The sequence below is a fragment of the Rhamphochromis sp. 'chilingali' genome (genome assembly GCF_963969265.1).
Source record: "Rhamphochromis sp. 'chilingali' genome assembly, chromosome: 2".
In the NCBI taxonomy this organism is placed as follows: Eukaryota; Metazoa; Chordata; class Actinopteri; order Cichliformes; family Cichlidae; genus Rhamphochromis; species Rhamphochromis sp. 'chilingali'.
The window spans coordinates 29948528-29973192 of NC_137930.1; the positions used below are offsets into that span (position 1 = coordinate 29948528).

General features: G+C 40.5%; 1 protein-coding gene across 1 annotated transcript in view; it reads right to left on the reverse strand.

Annotated features, from left to right (window-relative positions):
- palm2akap2 (PALM2 and AKAP2 fusion) overlaps positions 1-24665 on the reverse strand; it is an 84234-nt gene that overhangs the window by 27051 nt on the left and 32518 nt on the right. The window contains 5 exon segments of the mRNA XM_080876615.1: positions 11858-11943; positions 18524-19354; positions 20181-20306; positions 21119-21140; positions 21933-22047. Of these exon segments, the coding sequence (XP_080732741.1) occupies positions 11858-11943; positions 18524-19354; positions 20181-20306; positions 21119-21140; positions 21933-22047 (1180 nt within the window).

Sequence of the window (24665 nt, forward strand, 5' to 3'; positions counted from 1 at the left end):
AAGAGACTTGTCGCAGACAAGTAGCACTCTTCAATACACATTCTGACTGAGATTGATTGCAATGTGTTGCCAACCTGTCTATGCTTATATATTAGACTGCAATTATTTACAACCCCATGTTAATATGTCTGACAGGGAGTGCTGTCTCTCCAAAGATCCTCAGGATTTTCTATACAGGCGCTGTGGAGAGCATCCTCACACAGAACATGACATTGTGGTTTGGGAACAGCTGTGTGAAGGACCAAAAAGCTCTCCAGAGAGTGATCCGTACAGCAGAACGCTGCTGCAGGATTGCTCTCCCCCCGCTTCAGGACACCTACACCAGGAGATGCCGGACTAGAGCAGCGCAGATACTGAAGGACCCGTCCCATCCTGGCAACAAACTGTTCCAACTTCTGCAATCTGGTAGAAGGTTCCGCATCTTCCGGGCAAGGACAGAGAGACTCAAGAGGAGCTTCTATCCCCAAGCCATCCGTGCCCTAAACACACACACCCGCCCTCTCACATCATCTATAATTGACTGAGTCAGGACTCTTCCAGACACTAAACCAAGGAACAATGTACATTTCAATTCCTTTAATTTTAAATATGTTTATATTGTCTATCCTGTAAAATAGTCAGATGTCTATTCATATTAATGTACAGAATTCACCTGCTTGCTGCTACTACTGCACATTCACCCAATGTGTGTATGTATGTATATATATATATATATATATATATATATATATATATTAGGGGTGCAACGATATTCGTATCGATATTGAACCGTTCGATACAGTGCTTTCGGTTCGGTACGCATATGTATCGAGCAATACAACATTTGTAATTTATTTTATCAACTTTCCTTCTGACGATGCTGTCTGTGTTGAGCGCTCAGTGAATCTGTGTTCGACTACTCCGCCTAGGCTGCACTGTCGAGCGCAGATCCACTGAGCGCTCCACACAGACAGCATCAGAAGGAAGAGCGCAGGGCAAGCTAGCGAGACAGAAGTTAAGCTCTCCTTACAACATGGACCTCCCCCACCCTCATTCAGATCTGGCGTTTGGAATTATTTTGGTTTTCATGTGACGTATGACCCTGAAGGTAAGCGAGTCATGGACTAAAGTAAAACAGTATGTTGGATGTGCCATACAATGCTCAATTACATGGGTGGGAACTAGTGTGTTAGCGCAGTTAGCTCGTTAACGTGTTGGCCGTCTAGCCCCATGCACGGGGCGATCGGCGGTAGCTCGTTTACGGAGATTTGCCGTGTTGTGGCGTTAAGGTCATTTCAACGAGATTAACCTGAAAGCACTAGTGGGAACACAACGAATATGACTGAACATTTACGCCGACATCATCCTAGTGCAAAGACAAATAAAACAAGCATGCTACTAACTTTAGCCGAGTCATTTAGACAGCTGTTAGCACGTGATTCTCCTTATGCTGCTGAGAATATAGCCCAGAAGAAGCGGATAGTATAGCTTTTATTTTGGAAAGAGCCATTTCTCTGTAATAAACTCTCTTTTCCAAAGATGAGTGATTCCTCAATCAGATACAGGGCTTGCAATATCGCTAGCCCGACGTCCCGGGGCTAGCGATTTTTTCAGTCGGGCTACCAAAATCTATCTCTGCCCTGCCCGTCGGGCTATTGTAGGAAAAATATATGTCAATGCTTTTGCATTCTTTCAGAAATGTAGCTGGGTAATTATGTCATTGGCATCGGTGAGCCACTGTCAATATGTGACATATTGAAGTCGCGTTTGAATTTGTGCTTGTTTTTTTGCTTTCACTTTGCAATCGTGCGAACTGTGTATAGAGAGCGACAGCACTGATCTGTGAGTGATGATAATTTGTGCACCAATTCCTCTGACATCGTCTTATTAATCGTTAGCTTACTATGCAAACATGACAAGTGAAATCTCCTGCAGCAAGCTTAAACATGTGAGAGGTTGATCGCGCAGAGAATCGCTGAGCTTATGTGAGTGCGCGTGTAAAAGCAGCAGAAGTTATGACAAATCAGACTATAAGGCAAAAAGAAAGTGCAGCTTTATGGTTTCATGGACAAAAGAATTTCTGTGGCTGCAATATGACGAGCTAAATAACCAGGGCTGCACATAAGTGGTCCGCAGGTGCGCATTCGCTGTCAAAATAAAAAACACGCACAAGGGTTCGGGTTAAATTTAAAAACTGTACTTTTGAGTTAAAATATATATTTATAATTTTAATAAATGACAAATTAAAAAGGCATGAACATTTTTTTTGTATCGAAAAAATATCGAACCGTGACACCAAAGTATCGAACCGAACCGTGAATTTTGTGTATCGTTGCACCCCTAATATATATATATATATATATATATATATATATATATATATATATATATATATATATATATACACATATACATATATACATATATATACATATATACATATATATATATATATATATACACATATATACATATATATACACATATATACATATATATACACATATATACATATATATATATATATATATATATATATATATATAATGTTCTTCCTCTACACCCCCTTCCCCCCCCCCCAATTGTTTTGCACATGTCGAGGAGCGTGTCAGGCTACATTTCACTGTGTGTTATACTTGTATAACTATGCATGTGACAAATAAAGAACCTTGAACCTTGAACCTTGTCAGAGGTGTTGTATGTTCAACCTCTGGGGGACCACTACTTCCACAAGACAACTACTTCCAGCTACTTGCAAATGCTCACTAAATTCAATATCATCCCAGGGCAACAACTGATTTTTTTCTAGTTGCCATCCTATTTTTACTCTCATGTGACTGAGGCATAATTTGGGTTGCAGTCACTGATGCTTAATCAAGTATTGTTTGTGAAATGGTATGAAATAACAGAAAAATGCATAGATTTCTTTTAAATAAGCTACCAGACTCTTTAGAGTAGGTGGAAGGACCATTCTCAATCACCTCCCCCAAGGGGCAGTTCTTTTGGGGGGGGGTTTCCAAATAGTTCTTTATAGATTTGGTGAATCCAAATATTTTTGGGACCTATGCCCACAGTTTTAGAAAAAATGGGTGGGTTTATAAGGGTAGGTATCACCCATATGCTCTGTTGCATTACTTTGCTGTGTGTTGCTAAATTTCACTGTACATATAATCAAAGCTGTGGAAACTCTTGACAGCCCCTGTAATTGATTTCATTTGCATACACTTTAAATAAAAAAAAGACCATTATATTTTGAAAACCTACATCAAAACTGACAAAAGCACCTTGGCCTTTCAGCTCTTCAACTCTGCTCTCTTCATACAGTGTCATGGTGACTTATTTTGCATTATTTGCTGAAAATAAATTTTTTTTTAAATAAAACAGAATCATAAAGACACCACTGTGTCCCTTAGTCACTTTTAGCTGTCATCAAGTCCTATGAGCTAAACAAAAATAGCAACAGAATGTTATTCACACCCCAAAGAACTACTTAAAATTCCAAGTACTTGAGACATGCACAGAAATGAAGAGGCTTTGTTTATATGCTGGGAAAAAAATAATTTTCAAGGCTTAGTCCATTAACTGGCCTGAGGAGCTTTCACATGACATGCTTTCCATCACAAACACCCAAGCCACATGTTGCCTTTCCTATTCATGTCATCCAGTCATTGTCAGCTGATAATACACTCAATATTTGTGTACAAAGAGGTCACAGTCGACTGTATTGCCACAATGTGTTGTATCCGTTGAGCACTACTCACTGTATTATTTGGACTTTGTCTTCGGAAACAGCTACTGAAGACCCATCAAAAAATCAGACGGTAAAAGGCGATTGGCCAGTTAATGTCAACAACACTTCAAGAACTTTGAAGTTAGCCAGGCTTCTTAACAGCATCCTCCACCTCCTTTCTCATGTTTTCTTCATTCTTTTTCCATCCAGTGTTCCAACTAACACCATCACTAACCTCTCCATCCTTTATCCCTCTCCATATCTATTATCCTTTGTCAACCTGTCGGCCTCTCTCATCCCATCCCTCCTGCAGGACCCTATTTCTATTTCCACCTCCTGTGTACTCTTGGCTCAGCAAGCCTCAGCATTATCAAACACACAGCTGTTACATAACCTGTGATTGTGCGTGTGTGTGTGTGTGTTTCCTGGAAGTAGGAGAGATTTGAGGTAGACATCACTGATAACTTTGTTGTTCCTGTCAATGTCCTTGCACTATCCATAGTGCTGAGAGGGGTGTGGATTGAAAATGTGCTTTTCTAATAGCCACTGACTGTCTCAATGTCAGTCTATGTCTCAATGTATGTGGTAGATACATCCTGTCATCAACTATAGAATCGAATTGGAGAGCTTGCTGTGATTTTTTCTGTCACTGGGCCTAACAGAGGTATTGGCAAACAGTCTGCCTGAATTGGCAGTTTGCTGTGTGGCTTCGTTATTTCCAGAACCAGCTAGCGATTTCAAATGATGACCTAACAAAATAGTCAACACGCATGAACAGCTATTCTAAATGGAGTCTGGGTGATAAAACAGACTTGAATCTCTACCATAACCCTGTTTACCTCTAAACTTTGAACTTTACTCAATAGACAAGGGCCAAAATCTCACAATGGGCTTGATTGAGATATTTGTCTGTGTTTTACAAAGATGCAGTTCTGCAGCAAAAGGGATGGTTTGTCACTCTATGTGAGAGTTATAGGCCATCAGGAGACCCAGCTTTTTGGAAAGTAAAGTGACCTTGTGACATCATATTTGACCCCATTATATTTTACACAGGTGTGCTGGGATGGTGGGTACAATTTTATGCTTCACAAAGAGAATATTTTGATACGCACAGTGGTCATTTTTTAAATCAGTTATGGTTTTTGATTATTACTTTTTTTTTTAGGACTATACTACTATAAAACAATGGTTCTCCGGCTACGGGATGGGCCTGACTCATAGACCAGAGAGCAACTGCAGGAGGTGTGAGGGTGTGCATTTCTTTTAGATTTTGAAGTGGGACATGCCAGGTAAACTTTGAAAAAATATATCATCATCAAAAATCCCCCCCCCCCCCCAAAAAAAATAAGCCTCTAAATACTATAATAAAAGTGACTCTGGATGCAAAAAGTTTTACTTTAAGTTTGGCAATACTAGCGTAAAAATAGGGTGGCAACATCCTTGCTACTAGGAATAATTACTGGTTGCCTGGTGATTTCATTACATTTTTTGTCAGAGAGTGATTATATGTAGCTGAATTAACCAACTGGTTGCTTAAGTTTGAGTGTGCAACATCCTTAACCTCTGGGCAACAATTCTTAATGGAAGGCACTTGCACAGGTCGCCTGGTGGGAGGCAACCTGTATCCAAACAATCGAGATCTGACTCAGACTGACTGCAATCACTCTCAGACAGTTTGGCGAAGGTTTGCAAATATTTGCTGCAAATACTGCACTCAACCTGGGTCAGTCTGTACTGACAGACTAAACCCAACTCCTCCGCAACTCATTTCTTTGCATCAGTGGACTGGACTCAACTCAACTGTTTGCCATTGGTCATATTCTGGTTATAGTCCTAAATAAAAACAATGTTACAGTTCATCTCTGTCCTTCTGGAGTTAAATCATCAACCTGCACCAACTACATCTCTATTTGTGGAGGAATTTTGTAATTTCAGTTTCAAATCTATAAGGTTCTGGCTTGATAGACCTGGTCCTTATCTTTGAAGCAACCATTTCAAAGGCAGCAAGATCGCAAGTTGATTGCATACAGTTGCAAAGGTTTTGCACACACCACAATTTTTGCCAGTTTTTCCTAATGTGATAGTTCCTGGTGACTTTATGTGCTCATCTCTTGCTACTTTCAGGCCATACTGTACACAACATTTAAAAAAGTAAATTTTATAAATTATAGCCATTAAAGTCAGAAAGAAGTATTATCCAAGGTGACAACAGCTTCATAACAGGACTTAAAAAACCAATGTGTCTATGCATCAGCCCCAAAGATTTCACTCCTGGTTGGGTTAAAATTCCATGATTATACTGCTTTGGTGATGTCTTGGCCTCTTTACTTCCTCTTCCCAGTTGGCTGTGTTTGCCTGTATTCCTGAAACTGCTTTGTAAACCAAGTGAAAAGTAAATACATGCTGTTAAATGGGGGGAGGGGGGGGGGGGGGGGGGGGGGGGGGGAGAGAATCTCTTTACAAGATGACTGGAAGAATGTTCAAAGCCTCCATCGTGCCTTTGGCATTGTACCAGCAAGCTGTACTCAAGGAAAATCTACCATGAAGTAAAATCAATCAATGAGATCAAAACCAATCAGCAAAACTGGAAGTGATGAGAAAACAGGGTCAAGTTAAGTTGTTTATTTACTTTCAGCTGCAACATCAGTAATATATGCTTCTATTGAAAACTGAAAACGGCATGGCGATAATTGAACATTTCCAGGATCAAGTCAAGTCATTCATTGATTAGATTACAAAAAGAAAAGAGAAAAGAAATCCACCTTAGCAATGTCCACTCACCAGTGAGCAAGAAGATTTTCAAAGTAAAGAATTTCAAGTTGCTTGGCAACAGCTATGAGCAAAGAAAAGAATGAAAAAAAAATCTCCAGCAAACAAATGAAGTCTGGCTTCATTTGGCAGCTCTTTCTCTAGCTTCCCTTATTACTATAATCCCCTATTACTCTGTAACTACCTTTAAAATAAAATGTTAACGTAACATACTTAGTCTTCAAAAATGTTTTTGTTTGGGCAGGGGCGTGGCAGAAACTGTGTATACGGCAACTTGACCAAGATGTTTTTCACAATAGCAGGACCTTTATTTAACTGCACATCCATCAATTTTCTTAGCTGCTCCTCCAGCTCAGGGTCAAGGTGACCTAACCGAAGAAGCCCTTGAAAAATGAGCCATTAAGATACAAGAAAAGAGAAGCTACAATAATGGAACACAGAAAAAAAACCCAAATACTGATAGCAGCATTAATAAAACGTCCCTCTGGTTCTGCCCAGTCATTCAGTATGCTGGATGGGGGATGGAAACCAGGTTAAGGTCATTCCTATATCTAGGTTAAAGTGATGCAGAGGAGGCGGAGGAGGTGCACAAAGAGAAAGAGAGATAGACATGTAGAGACTACTGCAGCAAGCAGTCTGGTCCACTGACCTCCTTTGCTTGTCCCTCTCTTTTTCTCTCAGTAGAGGAGAGTGCAGTATCCTGTGTCCTCCCACTCTAAAGATAATCAGTGTAATTACAGGCTCTGTTTCTATTAACCAGAAGCACATACATGCACACACACATGCACAGCTGACAACATTTTCAGCATGCTAACAAACCCCAGAGGACACCCCCCAGTCCAGCTGACACACACGCCATTCACCCAAAGCAACCGTTTTACTTTCACTGAATGAGTTCCCATCATAAACTTATGCTCAGACACATTTCCGCTATGTTTTAGAAACTACTTATGTTATAATTTAATCTACCTGAGTTGAGATTGGTGTGCAGCAAATCGCTGATTTCCGGAGCTCCTTAAGACCGGCCAATTAGCGGATAATAACCGGGATTAGTTTTTGGTTTTTACCGGCGGAGGAAACGGACTAACCGCTACTTCTTCTTTTTCTCCCTACGTTTTCTTCTTCTTCAGCGTTCACCTCAGTTCAAACTGCGGCACCAACCGCCGGTGGGACGTTAAATAAAACAAACGAACAAGAGAAGTAGCCTAACGGTTGTTCACGTGCTCCCAGGGGCGGTAATAACGGTAACAGTGGCTTCTGACTGAGATGGGACTGAGCTCCTTTTACGCGCCAGCTTTTCCAACTAGCGGTCTCCTCCTCTTTTTTTCTCTCCCCCTTCACCGCTTGCCCCTTTTCTCTCTCTCACTCTCCCTAGCTCTACCCTTTTTTTAGGCACGCGCGCTGAATAATGTAGGGCTCGCGAGGTCCTGGGAGTGTTTTCTGTCCCGTTCCAGAGACAATCGGAGAGCGACCAGCCAGCGCGAGCTCCAGCCAAGCACAATGAGGCCGACCCGCGCGGATCAGGTTACCACCATGCTGCCTTTCATTCATTCATTTATTCCGCCGCAAAACAATCTGACTGCAGCCCGGCCAGGCCCCACTCTCTCCCCTGCCTCTCTACCCCACCTCTCAGCCCCTACACCTTCTGCTCTGATAACCCCCCAAACACCTCCCTCTCAAATGTGCTCGTGTGGCATTTTCTGAGGAACAACAACTTGGAACAGTCTAGAACAGTGGTTCTCAAACTTTTCACAATGAGTACCACCTCATAAAATATATGGCTCTTGAAGTACCACCCTTATGACCAACATTAAAGTACAGTAGTATAGGCATATTTAAAACCACATACAGTTTACAGAGACAATTTTATTTCTTATGTGAGTGTTATTTATTGTAACTGTCATAAACAGGATGTGACATAATGATAAAAATAACACCTGTACTGCATTAAAACATTTACAGCAGGTGGGATATCCAATCTTTAAGTCAGAGCTTCCCAAAGTGTGTGTTCCGCCCCCTAGGTGGGGGGGGGGGGGGGGACACTGCTAGCACGGGGGCTCCCACACAAACGCAAAGCGGGAGATGAAGCATAGCTGAATATGTTTCCAAACCAAATTCATTCTAAGCCAAAGACTAGAAAATATGGTGAAACATATCTTTGTTCCCCCTGTCTAAATGATGGACAAACAGTATCCCACAGTTGTTTATGTTTTTGGACCCATTTTGCACAGATCAATACAATACATATTGATCTGTGCAATGCTATCAATACATTTTTTGAAAAATGTATTGATAGCAATGTTGAATATTATTACAAAGGAAAAAAAACAACTACACGTAAAATAATTACACCGTGATGCCTCTGACTTTGTAAATGGAAGGACAGTAACTGCGTGTGTATATGTAAGCATGTAAAACCTGAAGATAGTAAGATTGACAGTAACAGTATTTTGTCTGTATCTGCCATTCTGCAATTCATCTCATGTAAACAATAACGTGGCGCAAAGCGTGAAGTGTTTTTATAATGTGCTAACCATAGCTGTGTAGCTAGCCACCACACAGCACATCATTATATACCGCTAGCCCAACTTCAGTAACCCTACAAACGCCACTGCTGTTTTGTTTTCTGTCTTCATTTATGTCAGAAGTGATAGCAGAGCTGTATGTTTTCATTTTTGCTTCGGTGGTTAAGCTGCCGGATTTTCGGCTTCACAACCCTCCTTCTTGATTCATGCACGTTGAAGCTCAGTTTGCTCTTCGTAGCGTTTCAGCCAACGACACGAAATACCATCGTGTGGTGGCTTTGCTGGTTCCGCTGTCCACCTGTCGTGTGATGACCCTTCTCCGGGATGCCCCCACCCAAGGGAAATACACCGCTCTCAAGGCGCTGCTGCTGTTGCAGTGCTACTCCCTCTCAGATGCAGAGCGGGTCAAGAAACTCCTCTCTCTCTTGGGCCGTGTGATGGTACCGCTCTCGAGCTCATGGAGAGCATGCTGTCCTTGCTAGGAATGGATGACAGTGGATTCCTCTTCACTCACGTCTTCTTCCGACAGATGCTGGCCTCGCCAACTCCCCGCTGCTGGCCATGAAGGATTACCGCTCACTCACAGAAGAAGTGGATCGCATTCTCCTGGCTACCAGGAGCTTCGGCATCCGGGCAATAGTTCTCGATTCACTGATGGCATCTCCTGCGCCCCCATTCTCCTGGGGGCCTCCGACTCATCGATGGTGGCTGGGATGGCAGCAGTTTTGGCCAGCTTGAAGCTGGCCAAATCTCCTTCATCTCAATGATGCATTTGCAGTTTTAAGGCTCAGGGAAACGAGGTCGCCAGCACTCTGTAGCGGCTGCAACTGCTGCAGATAAGCAAAGGCTGCTCTTCATAGAGGACTCACGCTCAGGGAGACGTTTTCTGGTTGACTCCAGCTCCCAGAAGAGCCTCGGGAACTCTCATGTCATCTTTGCATACCTCCACAATGGTATATTATTTAATCTTAAAAAAAATTGGAAATTTCCTGCGTACCACCAGAGAGAGCGCAAGTACCACTAGTGGTACACGTAACACAGTTTGAGAAACACTGCTCTAGAACTCTAAAGGATTCTGAAGTTAGAATATTTACTGAAATACTTACATTCTAGAATAGTCTAGTTATATTTATATCAGTGAATGGTCTAGTCCAGTTTTATGCCATGTCATCTACTGAGCTAAAGTTTTTACTGGTTTTTATTTAATAATTTTAGTTATATTTTATTCATATTTTTTACATTTAATTTACATTTTTACTCATTTTAACCATTGGTGTAATTTAATGCAGAGTGATGTAAATGATTGTAGTCCTGTGAGAAAGTAAGTGCACCCTTAATGCTAGGACTTAAGAGGGTTATCCCGTCTTTAAGTCTGACGTCATTAGCCGTTTCCAGGTCCAAACTCCGCTTCTGGTCCCAAAGTCAAATGAACACTGATCAGTACGGATGCTTTACACAGGTGTAACAATGTAACAATCTGACTGAGGGCTTTCAGAAGAATTGAAACATACAGCTCTGCTATCACTTCCAAATGAAGGCAGAATTTAAAATACAAAATATGAGTAACTGTATTCCGTTACAGTTACCGTTTAAAAATGTGGTATTCAGAATACAGTTACTTTGTTGAAATAAATGGATTACACATCGGTCTTTTCCTGTTTCATATGTTAGGCTATGCCCTCTCTATTTTTGGTAAATCCACGCCGGTGGAAACTCAAACAAAACACGCATTAAGAGGCTCTAATACCTGTGTCTCAATCTTGCGGCCCATTGCACCTCTACTTGCGGCCCGCATAATGACGTAAAGAAATATTTTTTAAAAAATTTGTTCAAAAAATTATTTAATATGAAGGCAATAGGCAGAGTGTTACAGGCATAGCCCTAAAGAATGTAGCCTCATGGGCAGCGTAGCCCAGTTGTAAGTGAGCTATTAAGACTCGACTGTACACTGTTTTCCTCCGAAACAATAAGTTCCGTTGGAGCAGCCTTTCAACGCCTCTCTCTGTCTCTTGCTAGCAAAGTTGACCCAGACAACAAAGTACGAGCCCGACACGGAACCGACGTATTAGCCAGAGGTTCCTTTACTACCATTTGGACCTGTTTTATATATGCACGGAATAGTTTTCTATACGAGATCGCTGCAAAAAGTGCAGCCTTACCTAATGTCCACCCTACTGTTACTAATTTTATATTAAGATTTAAAAATCTTGTTTGTATTGGTATGGCGAGTATCCTTCAGTAATAGTAATAAATCACACAGCAATAGTACATTCATGTAGTTGTAAAACTGCTGATAATATATTAAGTAATCCAAAGTATTCAGAATACGTTACTCTCATTGAGTAACGTAACACGTTACAAAATACATTTTGGGGCATCTATTCTGTAATCTGTAGTGTAATACATTTTAAAAGTAACCTTCCCAACACTGGTAGCTAGCTACACAGCTATGGTTAGTATAATATAAACACAGTGAAGCTGGAGGATAAATGCTAGCTTTTTTGTACTAAATAAAAGTTAATGTGAGGATTCACTATGGTTAGGGACACGTGCAGTTGCATGACAAGTGCAACCCAAACACCTCAGACCAACTGTCAAACATGGTAGTGCATGGGTGATGATTTTGGCTTGTTTTGCAGCCATAGGACGAGGGCACCTTGCAAACCATGAGTTGACTGAAATTGAGAGAGCTATCTGGGGTAGTCCTTTCCTCTTTATATATCAAACCAAGGTTTCTGACTAATGTTTGAACACATTATGTGAATAATACTGTGAGGTAACACTTGCCCTTTTTCTAGATGCAATATGAAGTTTTAAATTAAACTTGCTTGACTTCTGTATACATGTCACTCACCATAGCAGTGTGAAGATTTGTGTTTGCAGTTGGAGATTGACATCCATTTGCCGTTGTCAAAGTAACTCCAAATGTCTGATTGTAGACTGGAAAACAAACAAACAGGAAGTTATTGGTACCAAATTTTAGATTAATTTTCACCTCTGGAAGACCTGCACTGTGGAGCTATAATCAGATCAAAACTAACACAATTATTACATGCTTCAATACTTAGAAATGCTTCAAAACCAAACCTCTGATGACACTTCCAAACACAAAACACAGGACAATGATTAATCCCAGGTTTGACTTCTTGAGAACATATCAGTCAGTATAAACTATGAGCGTTTCACTTACTGAATACCGTCTTTATATTTCTTATGAAGTAAATAAATAACCCTCTTTTAGCCTAATATTCTACATGCAGATCTATACTGATACTCTAAAAGTTTATCAGATGAAGCATCTAATGTATTCCTTTGGGAATATGTATGGGTCGGATTCATATGCCTCTGCATATGCCTTTGTGGTCTGTTGTTAATTTTTAAAAATTCTCTAATCTGCACTAGCATTACGCTGACAGTAAATCTTTATGCTTCATCACACGCTGTGGCTGTAGTTTCTTTTGATCAGGTTCTTTGCCCATTTATTGACCCTCTTCCTTATTGGGACTACATCTGATTTCATATCTTACACCCATGCTCACTGCAAATGAAGAAGCAACACTGCTGTAGGAGTAGAAAATATCAGCATGGATCTGTCAAAATAGATTCATTCTGAAACTACTTCTACTGGGCTTCTACAGGACAATCATTGATAGTACGGGCTAAACTCCTGCTACTACTATGCCTGTCACAACTATGCTAATTTTGCCACTGCTGAAGCTACAGTAGTTAGCAGTTAGCAGCAGCAATTTTACTGTTGTTCTAAAATAAAAGACTTAAATTTAGAGTTCTTTAAGGTTTGATTACAAGTTTGATTGATTAACATTCTATTATTGCTGCTTTTTAGATGGTGTAGCTTTTGCACATATTACTGTTAATATCTGTAAAATATAATGTCATTTCTAAAGCATTATAGATGAAACTATTCAATACTAAACTCTGCTACACCATGAAAATACCCTACACTTCAGTGAGTGCTTTTGCTTATTAATCTGATATCACTTTACACCCCACAACTACATTCTGGCAAGGAGTAACTAAAAAGAACAATAAGAAGGACAGCTGTGAAATTAATGAAAGTAGTGTTAGTAAAGGTGGCATGCAGTGGTAGCAGTAGCAGAATTAGTAGCATCAGCACCAGTAGTGGTAGACCTGTAATAAACCTTGTAGTATAAAAGGAAATAATACTTGACACTCTGTTAAAACTCAGGATGACTGCGTTGTACATTAGTTGCATCTGTCGTATGATTTCTCTTTTGAATTCGTTTCCATTTTTGCTGTTTTTTTTAATGATTTTATGCCATGTGCACTCTTAGTTCCACCTTTTTAATTTCCATCATTACTCTGTTTCTTGTGCTTTAGCGTGACTTAACTTCTGTTCAGGTGATATAAGAGGAACTTCTGTGAATAAGGGGGCTTGAAGCTGGCCAAATCTCCTTCATCTCAATGATGCATGCTCGTATAGTGGAGTAGCTCTTGGCACATGTATTATTATCCTGTCGTGTGTGAGTATGCCTGTGTGTGCAATAATTATAGCAGTCCTGGTTTCTGTTAAAGGCACTAGGCTGCCATTGGCTAAAGATAAGTCAATTACTGTTGATTATCACACAATACACACCCATCCTGTGCACTGAGAGTGTGTATGCAACCTGATTGCTATTTCAAGATACTGGTTGTCACGACTTCCCTAAGAGAATCATTTATCACCCTGAATTATATCTTATGGAAAAGATTTGCAAACCAATATAAACACAAACTATTAGGAAAGATGATACAGCACAACTGCTGTGTAAAATCTCTATAGAGTCCTACAGGAGTGTGCTTTATGAGCACTATTTGTCCATGTTTCTGTAGTGCAAAATTCATAGTGTGACAGGTTCTTTTTCTCTACCTCACCCTTTTCTTTTACTGTTGTGAAGTTGTGAGTTGTCAATAAAATCAGATGAGTGGACAAGTGATTCTGTTTATTAGTGTACTGTTTAGTGTACTTGTACTTCCTTGTAACTGCCCGCTACTTTCCTAAAAGTAAATTCGCTTGTCAGTCATTCTGCCCTCCTTCCTACATTCCTTCTTATCTACCTTCTCAAATACTTACCTTCCTGAGGTTGTGCCCAATGGTGGAATGTAGCTGTGCTCAGCTTGCACAGTATCATGCTTTGTTATAGATTGAACTACCCCAAATCGTATACATGTGAAACAGAAATTTTCATTTGTTACAATTTATTGGTTTGAACTTTTGCTTGGAGAAAGTATTGTGCCTGATGATGGATGTTTGTCAGTAGTGTTATTTCTTTCCAGTTAAAAAAAAGATGATTAGTGTGACTTGCAAGCACATATTTAGAGCACCAGTAAATAAAATGATTAATGATTAGCTCCAACCTACACCGACTGTTGTAGAACTGAGATGCTAAATATATACCAGTGTTTTTCTTTCTCTTGTAGCTATAAATACACTGTCCCATTTATAGTTTTACCTGTAATGTAGTACTTTTAGAGTGTAAAATTAGTACTTTTACTCACGGAATCTGAATGCTTTCTTAACACTTGTCTTATCAACCTTTTCTTTTGAATCATATCATTTTATTAGATATCACATACTCCCAGTATCTCTCCCTGTAGGACTGTTGCAGCACTACTAGAGCAGATTTTCATAAACAGTGATAAGTCATACTGTAAAAGAAATCCATAAAAAAAACTTGCACAGCATCTTATATTAATATGCTGATATTTTTTGTAGGAACAGACTCACACCATGTTACAGTGTCTGTGTTAGGCCAGTTACTGTGTCTCAGTTAGGCCACTTCAAAATTCAAACCATTTCACATTAAAAAAATGTTGTAAATGATGCATTTTGTGCATTCAGTTAATCCATATTTTCAAGATTTTGTTGTATTTTGTAATAGTTGTGTATAGAATATTTGTAACTAATACTATGCAATTATTCTAATGTGCATCTACACAGTGACTCTAATTTCTAACTTATTGAAACTGTTTTTAAAATTCTTTGTATGAATTATAGGCAACCATACACCTTCCTCTCCTTCACACTGACCGACTGCATTTTAAATGTATTTATATTCAGTATAGTTTAAAGGGATGCTATTAAAAACCCATCACAACTGAGATATATATACTGGTCTGTAAAGTGTCTTAGGTGACCACTGAAAACACAATGTGCGTGCTCGTTAGTGGCAGTGGGTATTATAACAGCTGGGTGCAGTAAGGACAGCTTGTACTCTCATTGTCAGCAGCCAATAAAAAAGTGAATGTTAGTTATAGATGGAAAGAACAACAAGCGAGAGACAGCAGGGGGGAACTGGAGAAACTCAGCTTTATTGACCAAAGATAGAGAGAAGATACAGACATCAGAAAAGACAGAGCGAGAGAGTGAGAGTGAAGACTGGAGTACGGTGTGAAGTCATAACCAGAGAGAGAGAGAGAGAGAGAAGTGTGAACAATAGAAAATGGCTCCTTTCTGTTTTAACAGTGCATACAATCATGAGGGCAGGCAGACAGGAAAACAGAGACCCCTACAGAGTCAGAGGAGTACTGCAGGCGTGGCAGTGGGGCTGGTAAACTCAACAGATTTGTTGTCCATACACTGTATACCTCTTTGCACTACATAAAAAACACAGGCACATTCCCAAACAAGCAAACTGGATCAGTCAGGTTCTGATATCAAGATCCGTCTTGCTATTTTGGGGTTTGTATTTTCATTTATAGGTGTTTCTTTCTTTTCTTTGCTCTGCTTTACTCCCTATCACCTTCACACTTTAGTGAAACTAACATTATACTTTCCTTAAAACCCTTCTCTGCATAGTGTCCTCACTATTTAAAAACAAATAGCTATAGGTAATTGTTCATGTTTCAGTAAATCTGAACAGGCAAATGTCTCCAGCCTTCACACTTGTCCTGTGCAGATAAATAAAATAATTATGTCTAGTACATCTGGCTATTTTATTGTTGGCCAAAAAAAGCTTGTGGTGGTCATAAGATGGGTGCTGTTAATAATACACACAGCAGTGAAGTGAGAGAATGAAATTATACAAAGCTCTCGTGTGTGCACTCATACAGTCATTATATGGTATCACAGGACATTCTAATAATGCCTAGTACCATAATAACTATAATTATCTCTTGATCTCTATATAGATGTGGAAAATAAAATCATCACTAAATAGAATATAGAGCATATTTACATTCTGTATCTACACTGGAAACCAGACGAGCCAATCACACAGCCAGCTGGACTGACTGACACCAGCGGTGGCCAATCACACTGAAGCATGTTTATTAAAAGGATGTATGGCTGTGCACAGAGCCACATAAGAAAATAAGCAATTATTGAAATCTGCTAGTTTTTGTTAAATACTATTTTGTTTCTTATTTGTGATGATCAGAGTTGGTACACAGTGTGGAAAAAAAACACTATGTTCTTCAGTAGAATCAGGATGAGTAAAGCAAAAAAAAAAGAAAGAAAGAAAAATAGTGCACTCAAAAAAAAAAGATTGTTTAGCATCCTGTGTCCAATTTATTCCCTTTAGTTAAATAGTTTAGGTTCCGTTCTGTGTTTTAGATTTAGTTATATTCATGATGTTTATAGTTCCTATATCAAGGGGCACACCTGAGCCACAGAATACCCCTAAATCTAATTATCTGGGTCATAAGAACCTTCCAACATGGCCGAAAAAGCGCAGTCATTTCCTTCAATCACGTGCTTCATCTGGTCCCTATAGCTTCAGTGACCTCATTCATTTGTCTCTCTGCAGGGTACAATGGCAAAGTGTAATCATTAACTCTCCAAAAATCTTTTCAAAAGATCTATATTGAGCACCACCATCCTCCCTGTTCTACCCAACATGAAAGACACTTGAAATGAAGTAAAGTCGTTCCAGAGCATCCATTATCATTCAACTGAATGAGCACAATTGCTGCTTTTGAGAGATTTTTCTGAAAACAAGCCTATGCAGTGTAACATATACTATGTTATAATGACAACCAGGCCTTGATAATTTGTAGCACCCTTGTAAACGAGGGCCTGGTTGACGGCTATAGCAACAGCTGGCAGTGTTTTCAGTCTCTTTGCACTTGAAAGAGTATAATGGATCTCTGGTGGAGACAATGAAGTGAATTTAATGGACAAAAAAACGCTGATTGTAATTTGCACATGATCACTGTCTAAAAGCTCATTTGAGCACAGCTATTATAGTTGTAATTTAGTAGTGGTAGTGCTCGTTAATATTCATTATTCACATGTTTGTGCCCAGGCTGTTAGTGGTTGTTTCTATAGGTATAAATGCGTGTTCCCTCACTGCCAGAGTGTTTGTTAAGCTGCCCTTAGCTTCCTGTGCTCTGTAGTGTTTTGAAACACTGGAAAATTGACTGTGCAGATCCTAATGGCTGCCAAAAGGTGTTCCACAGCTTCTCATTGGCTGTTGAGTTAGGAAGTGCCAGAATCAGAGGAAATGACCTCAGCAGTGGAATAGCTGAAGTCGATGGAGGAAACACCAGAGAGAACGAGCGACAGAGAGAGAGGAAGATGGAGACAGATGGATGAGAGAAAGAGAGAGAAATTAACTACAGCATCAAAGACTCGCTTTCCCATTGGAGGAAAACATTGTCTCAACAATTCAGAGTCCTTTAAGTTTCAAAAAACAAAAAAAAAATTAGCTAGCTAATTAAAAAAAAGAAATTAATATCTAATTACTTCTAATCTCTGTTAGGACTATCAGTGTGGTAGAATGAAAGAGGCACATAAAGAAACCAAGGCAACGAGTACCCACCTTTCCTTCCTCATCAGTGAGAGACTGCGCAAGGAAAGGAGTTGGTTGTTTGAGTTTGTATGTCGCGTGTGTGGTTGTTTATGTGTCTTATGTGTTAAAACAACAGCAGGAGGGTTGTGAATGAGTAAAGAAGTAAAAAATATATATATAACTGAGGCTGTGTTTGTCTTTTTTAATATTTTAAGAACTGGCTTAGTAAAGGAGATGAGCTGTTTGATTGTCCTTAGAACCAGACATACTGTTTGGTTAGAGAGCATATCAATGTGAGTTGATTGTCCATAAAGTCTTACTGACCGCTGAGATTGGCTTTGTATGACCCTCTTTAAGCTGTTTGTCAACCGGTATCAATTTTGTCCATCTCTCTGTCTGATTTCACCACAAGTATAGCAGCAATACAGCAGCTTGCTTCCTGCATGAATTTCCAAAATATTCTGTGTTGTCTAAGGAGACGGCAGATGGAAAGAAAGAGCCTCCGTGTTGACAGAGAGGATAATGAAAGAGAAGAGATGTAGAGGTGGTAATGCAACTGAGTAAAAAGTCAACAGTCAGACAAGAGCGTGTATGCGTGTATGAGTGTGCCAGCCGATCAGAGTCCAGAGGTGGAGGAGGAGGAAGGCAGGGCTTCTGTTAGTAATCATCCAAAGACAGAGGAGAAGAGGGTAATAATAAAAGGGTGGAAGAAGGGAGAAGATTCAGTCACATGAGGATGCAGCACTGGCAGCGTTTCCTCTTGTCTGTACCTGTAGCAGGGGTGAGGCCGGGTGGGGGGACCGTGTTGGCTTCTGGATTTGCAGGGGGCGAGGAGGTACTGTCAGGCTCACGGCCATCAGAAGACAGTTCGGTGCTGACAGCTTCAGACGTGACTGGCCGGCCCGACACGAGGTCTGCTGCTGTGCCGTCGATGACGGAGATGTCGGTGACTGTTTTCTCTCTCAGTGATTTCTCATCATCTTCATCGATGAGAACAACCTCAGCCTTCACAGCGCCGTCGAATCCCAACAGTTGTCTGCTCTCGCTCATGTCTTCAACGTCCTGGTAGCCGAGGAACACCATGGTGACTGGGTGCTCCACGCTCGCCTGGGGCGGGGAAGTGAGCTCGGTGCCCGGGTGGCCTGAGGATGTTGGTTGGGTCGTGACGGCAGCAGAGGAGGGGGGCATCATGCCCAGACGGCTTTCCCTCTGGAGTGTAACCTGGGCTGGTGGGCTAGAAGGGATGGATGGCGGGGCACAGGAGGGTGGGGACAGATCATCAACATCTGCTGGAGAAACATATGCCTGTGGGGCAGCTGGAGTCACTGTCACCTGACCCCTCCCGCCATCCCCGCCTCGTACTACAGGTCTGGCAGCTCTCTGGATCAGCTGGTCAACCTGCTCAGAGCTCCAGCCATTCTCTACGGTGGTGGTGGACACGCCCCCAGAGGAAGTGACCTCATAGACCACTTTTCTGCCATCGTCGTAGACTTTGACCCCACGTGAAGCTGCATCCAACGGGTTCACGCGGTTGGCCGAGAGGATGCGCTGCTCACCAGTCTGCGGGTCGTGCTGCACGTTGATCTCCATGGCAAACATGGCTGTTAAGGAGGGAAGGGAGAAGGGAAGATTTGATGCAAAAAGGGAGTGGGGAACAAGGAAGGAAGAGTGAAGGGGTGGGGGACCAGTGGAGGGGTTTGGGATTGGAGTGAGGAAAGGGAAGGGGGGATGATGGGAGGGAAAAAAGTGGATGAAGTGAGGCGTGAGGACAGGGACATAGTGTTTTCTGTTTACTGCTAAATGTGCAATTAGTAAAAAACACATAACCAGGATTTTATTTTATTCTCAAAAATGAATCAAACTATAAAAGGAAAATATCTCGATCAAAGCCTGAACAAATGGTTTGGCATTCTACAAATATGGATCTTTCCTTACCTCAAAATCTGCAGCATTGTGAAGCATAGTAGTGAAACTTATGTTTCCCCCTACTTTTTTTTTTAAAGGTGATAAGTAAAAAGCTATGTTAATAGTTTCCCCATGCTCTCAGTATCTTCCCTGTGTAAAGAATAATGTGGCTTCCGCAACCGATACAAAGCTGACCTTGTGTTAGGACCTACTAATACATAATCCATTACATTATTATAATTAAATTTCCACGTTTTCTAATACAGACAATCATGAAAAGCACCGAAGCCCATGTGCTTCCATACATGTGGTTAAGTTAACTTAAAAAAGTTTATGAGATTTGATTAGTTTAGAGAAAACGTATCGGTGCCGCTTCAGACTCCGTGTGAGTTTATGCAGGTTATAATCCAACTTGGCTGAGGCCCAGAACTGTCCTGTCCTCCCTTCCTCCCTCCCTCACTCTTCTCTTCTCTTCTCCACCCCCTCCCCCTCCCTTACCCTCCTCTCCTCCCTTAGTCTTACCAGGTCTTGGTCTGGCGTTGTCGCCCAGGGCAGGTGGGCCAGTCTGGTGCTGCGTGGCCAGGGCGAGGTGGTTGGGATCGGGGTCCATGCGGTCCGAGAGAGGAGCAGACATGCAGCCAGTGGCATCTAGTGAGCAGGAGCACAGGAGGGGAAATGACAATGAGATGAAGCTGTGAGGCTGTGAGTCACACACACACACTTACATTAGCTACATGCCAATACACACAAACACACACCGGGTATTCACGCATACACACACCTCAATGATGTGGAGTCCACCCTGATACAAAAACACACAAACAGTCCGGCCTCACAACAGGGTAACTAACCACACCCATGTGTGACCCTGCCCGCCTCTATTCAACACATCCACCCGCCCATACACACCATCTAACTCTCCTCAGCTCTGTTTCTCTGTCCGCAGCAACTCTAGTACCCCTGAGGTTCGTTGCTTATGCAGCAGAAGTGTGTGTGTGTGTCCGTATTTGTGTATATGTTACTGCTTTGTGTGTGTTCTTGTGTGTCTATGTGTGTGTGTGACAGCAGGAACAAAGCTTTTGGGGCTTACAGGGCTTGCTGGTGAATGGGATGAGGATAAAGCCAGTGACTGCAGGCTGCAGAGTCATGGCCTTGTGCGCGTGCGCGTGTGTGTGTGTGTGTGTGTGTGTGTGTGTGTGTGTGTGTGTGTGTGTGTGTGTGTGAGCTTCAATAGTCTCGCTGAGCCGCGCGCTCTTTGAGTGTTTTTTCATGCCGGTGTCTATGTAGTTTCTGCTAGTGTGTGTTTGGGGGTTCAGGAGCGAGCTCTGGCTTGCATCTCTCCTGCCTCAGCGAGACTATTATCCACACACACAAATGCACACATCACACACACCTCACTCTGTGCAGTTTCAGTTAACATGTCTATGTTTGTAGGCTCGCACGGGTGTCATTGAGCATACCTTGATCCTGCGACATCAGACTCTGAAAGAGAGAAAAGACAAAAAAAGAAGTTTGAACTTCGTTTTTTGGGGGAAAGTGTGCACCAGCAGTCAATTCTGTATTTTTGTGTTTACTACTTTCGGTGCTACTTGAGTCCAACAAGTTTGGGGATGAGAACAAACTCTAAGGAGCTAAATATGGTAAATAGAATGGCTACTGAGCAAGGATTGCATTGATGTGGCCTGAAAATGTGCAGGAAATAGAAGTTTCCACTGAGAAACTGACCCTGGGGGATAAATCTACAGTGCACAACCTTATGAGTGTGGGAAAAAAAGGACTCATAACCCAGTGTGCCACTTTCAGTCTCAGAAACTATGCACTCCTCCACTGAAGACTGGTGTTAGGTGCTTGGGTCATAGCTGCAGCTCTAATTATAACTGACTATTGTCAACATGAAACAAAAACAAAAGCTAATGTTTGATTACAGTGCATTTTTGAGAATCAATATGAAACTGAAGATGGGCATGTTCCAGTGGTCAAATAGCAGTAGCGATGCAGAAGTGCAAAAGGGATCACTCACATTTCTTGTTTATCATCGGAGTCAAAAAACATTTTCATCACACATTGCACGACCATCTTTTTTGAGCACTTTTAATGCAGTTTGTTTACTTGTTAGTTTATTCGGAATACCATTTACCGTGACCTAAAGCACAGCTGGTAAATTAAAATGAGCTGTTGAACTACTAAAAGAAGACTTGCACATCCTGAGCAGGGCTGGGGTATAGTAAGTCTGTATTGATTCAACAATGCCTGAATCACTTCATGTTTTTATACCTTCTGCAGCTCTTCTATCGAGCGCTCTGTCTCCTTCAGGCGTTCTCGAAGAACTTGCTCCTTGGCTGAAATCTGAGACTCTTCACTTTCGAGTGCACCGATTTCAGACTCGAGCCTATAAATACACAAACACACAAGAGACAAATCCAAAGTTAACTGTGGCTCATTGTCAGGTTCACAATTTTCATCAGCATATCATCCAGATGCTTAACATGAGAAACGACCAGGTAGATATGGTAGGTTTTAAAGAACTTGCAAAGAAAAACATGCCATCATCTGGTTAAAAGCTTTGTACAACAGGAAAAACTCCACATCCTCCTTCAGCAGGTTTATGAACCATTTCTCTCTGTTGCTATGATAACAACATGTTTTTGCTTTTGCTATTCAGAGGGCTTAATGCAATGCAAATGCATTCAGTTAATTATAACTTCTTTTAAACAAATGGCCGTTAAGGACTGTTAAGTCATTACTGCCATCCTTTAAATTGCACCTAAAATGTTCACATGGAAGTACACACATAATGCTGACGTGGACATTTAAGAGATGGATGCAACAACAATACTAGGAAGCAGTAAGGGAGGAGGACCAAGCTTCCTTACTTCAGGATACAATCCTCTGGGACATCAGGAATTTGTGAGTCAATGTGTGTGACATCATGTAAAAGACACATTATGGCTCACAACAATGCTAGCAACAATTCTTCCAGAGTAGTCAAGAATTAGTAGAGGTCAGTCGTCCCGTTTGCACCTTCGACCATGAACACTTTATCTTATCTGAAGGAGTTTACAGAAACAAGTGCACTGATTGTTAGAATGAGTAGACCACATATATCTGATTAGATATTTTGGAGGATTTGCTTTGAAAATCTTTCACTGTATTGTCAATAGTCACTTGAAAACCTGAAATAATTTTTTTAAAAAAAGGAAAAACACAGTCTATACATCACCGTCTGTCAGCGTTGCTACCCAGGTTCACCTTCAGCAAACTGAAGAGCACTGCAGCAGTACAAAGACTTACTGTGAGGCTCAAAGACACTTCATTCATATGAGCTCGTGAACCTTTTTTTATTGATGCGGTAAATATGCAGATTGCAAAAATCAGTTTTTTAGTACTTCTATGTGAAATGTTGCTTTCCTGTGAAAACTAGTTTCTTAGCAAAATAATTAGCTTATGTAACTGTGCTGTTAATTAACTGTGCCGGTGAGTCAGTGTTGCTTGAAATAATACAGTTCAGGGGTCTGGGTACTCCAAAATAACAGGTCTGCCTTTGCTACAGAAAACATGTAACAAATATTGCAAAATACAAGGCAGCTGTTGTAAAACCACTCTCCATTCTGTAAAGCCCCAGCATCTTATCAGTGTGTACCGATGATCATAATACAGCATATCTGACTCATGATGAAGTGGAACATTTGGGGCTTTTTTTTGATTTATTTAGCTTATTAAGTTTTAAGTAACTTGTGAGCATTTTCTCCCATCTTCATATTTGGAAGAAATGACCGCAGTCAGTTATTTATAAATACAGCGATCCTCTATCTTTAACTCTAGCCTTGATGGTAGGAGAAACAATTACTCAACACTGAACTTAGAGGCAAGGACTGCACCACAATGTGTAATCATTATTTTTTCAAGTAGCACACTAATCTTAGCATGAATGTCTAAAAATGATCATATGAATATGTCATACAATCAGTTTTATCTGTTTATGAAAGAACAATGTGCGATATTGCAAAGTCACAACGTGGAAAAAATAGAAAAAGGCCACACGTTATTTTAAGGTACAAAAGCTAATTACTATAAGTGACCTTTGAGCTTTTTCTAACTCCATATTTTTATTCTTAGCGTCCATTTGAGTCGATTAGCATGACTCACAGTTCAAAATAATCACATTTTTTTCTTCTTTTTTCTTCTTTCTTAAAGCAATTAGCTGGGATTTTTAAAATCTGGTATGTGGGATTATGTTTCCGTAAAAGTCACTGTAAGCCACTTCTTTACACCAACATTTTTCTGAATGACTCCTATTTCCAAACAGAAAACGGCTTTATAAAGAGGTACCAACTTTACAGTCTGTGAGTAGCACCACATTAGTCTTAGTAGCACTAACTAAATATGATCTCTTCTTATGTAACAAAACTAACTACAAATAACTCTAAATGAGGTCTTTCTAATTCAGAATCTGTTCCCCATTCAAAGTAAGATCTTTCTCACGACTAGAGGTATAAGTCAAATTCAAATTCAAATTCAAATTTTATTTGTCACGTACACAGTCATACACAGTACGATATGTAGTGAAATGCTTGGACAACTGCTCGTGACCTAAAGAAAACAAAAAAGGAAAAGGCTATGAATGAGATAGGAAATAAATATGAAAAATTAAAAAGGGTAAATTTAACTAGGAAGGAATAAAATATAAATTAAGGTTAAAAATGAAATAACTGTACAACACAAATTAGAATGAAGGGTAAATTTAACTGGGAGAATAAGATAAAATATATAAATCAAAGTTGAAAATAAAATAACTGTACAACAAAATACACAATATAGAACTATATAAGAATGTATGAAGAAATATAAATAAATATATACACAATAACAGCAGCATATACACAATAACAGCAGCGTGATTTAAGTGATGAAGTGAAACCAAAGTCCAGAAAGTCCAGTGTGTGTGTAAGAACTGTATGTGTGGGTCAGTACTGTGTGGTGTGTGATTGAGAGACCGTATCGCCTGCG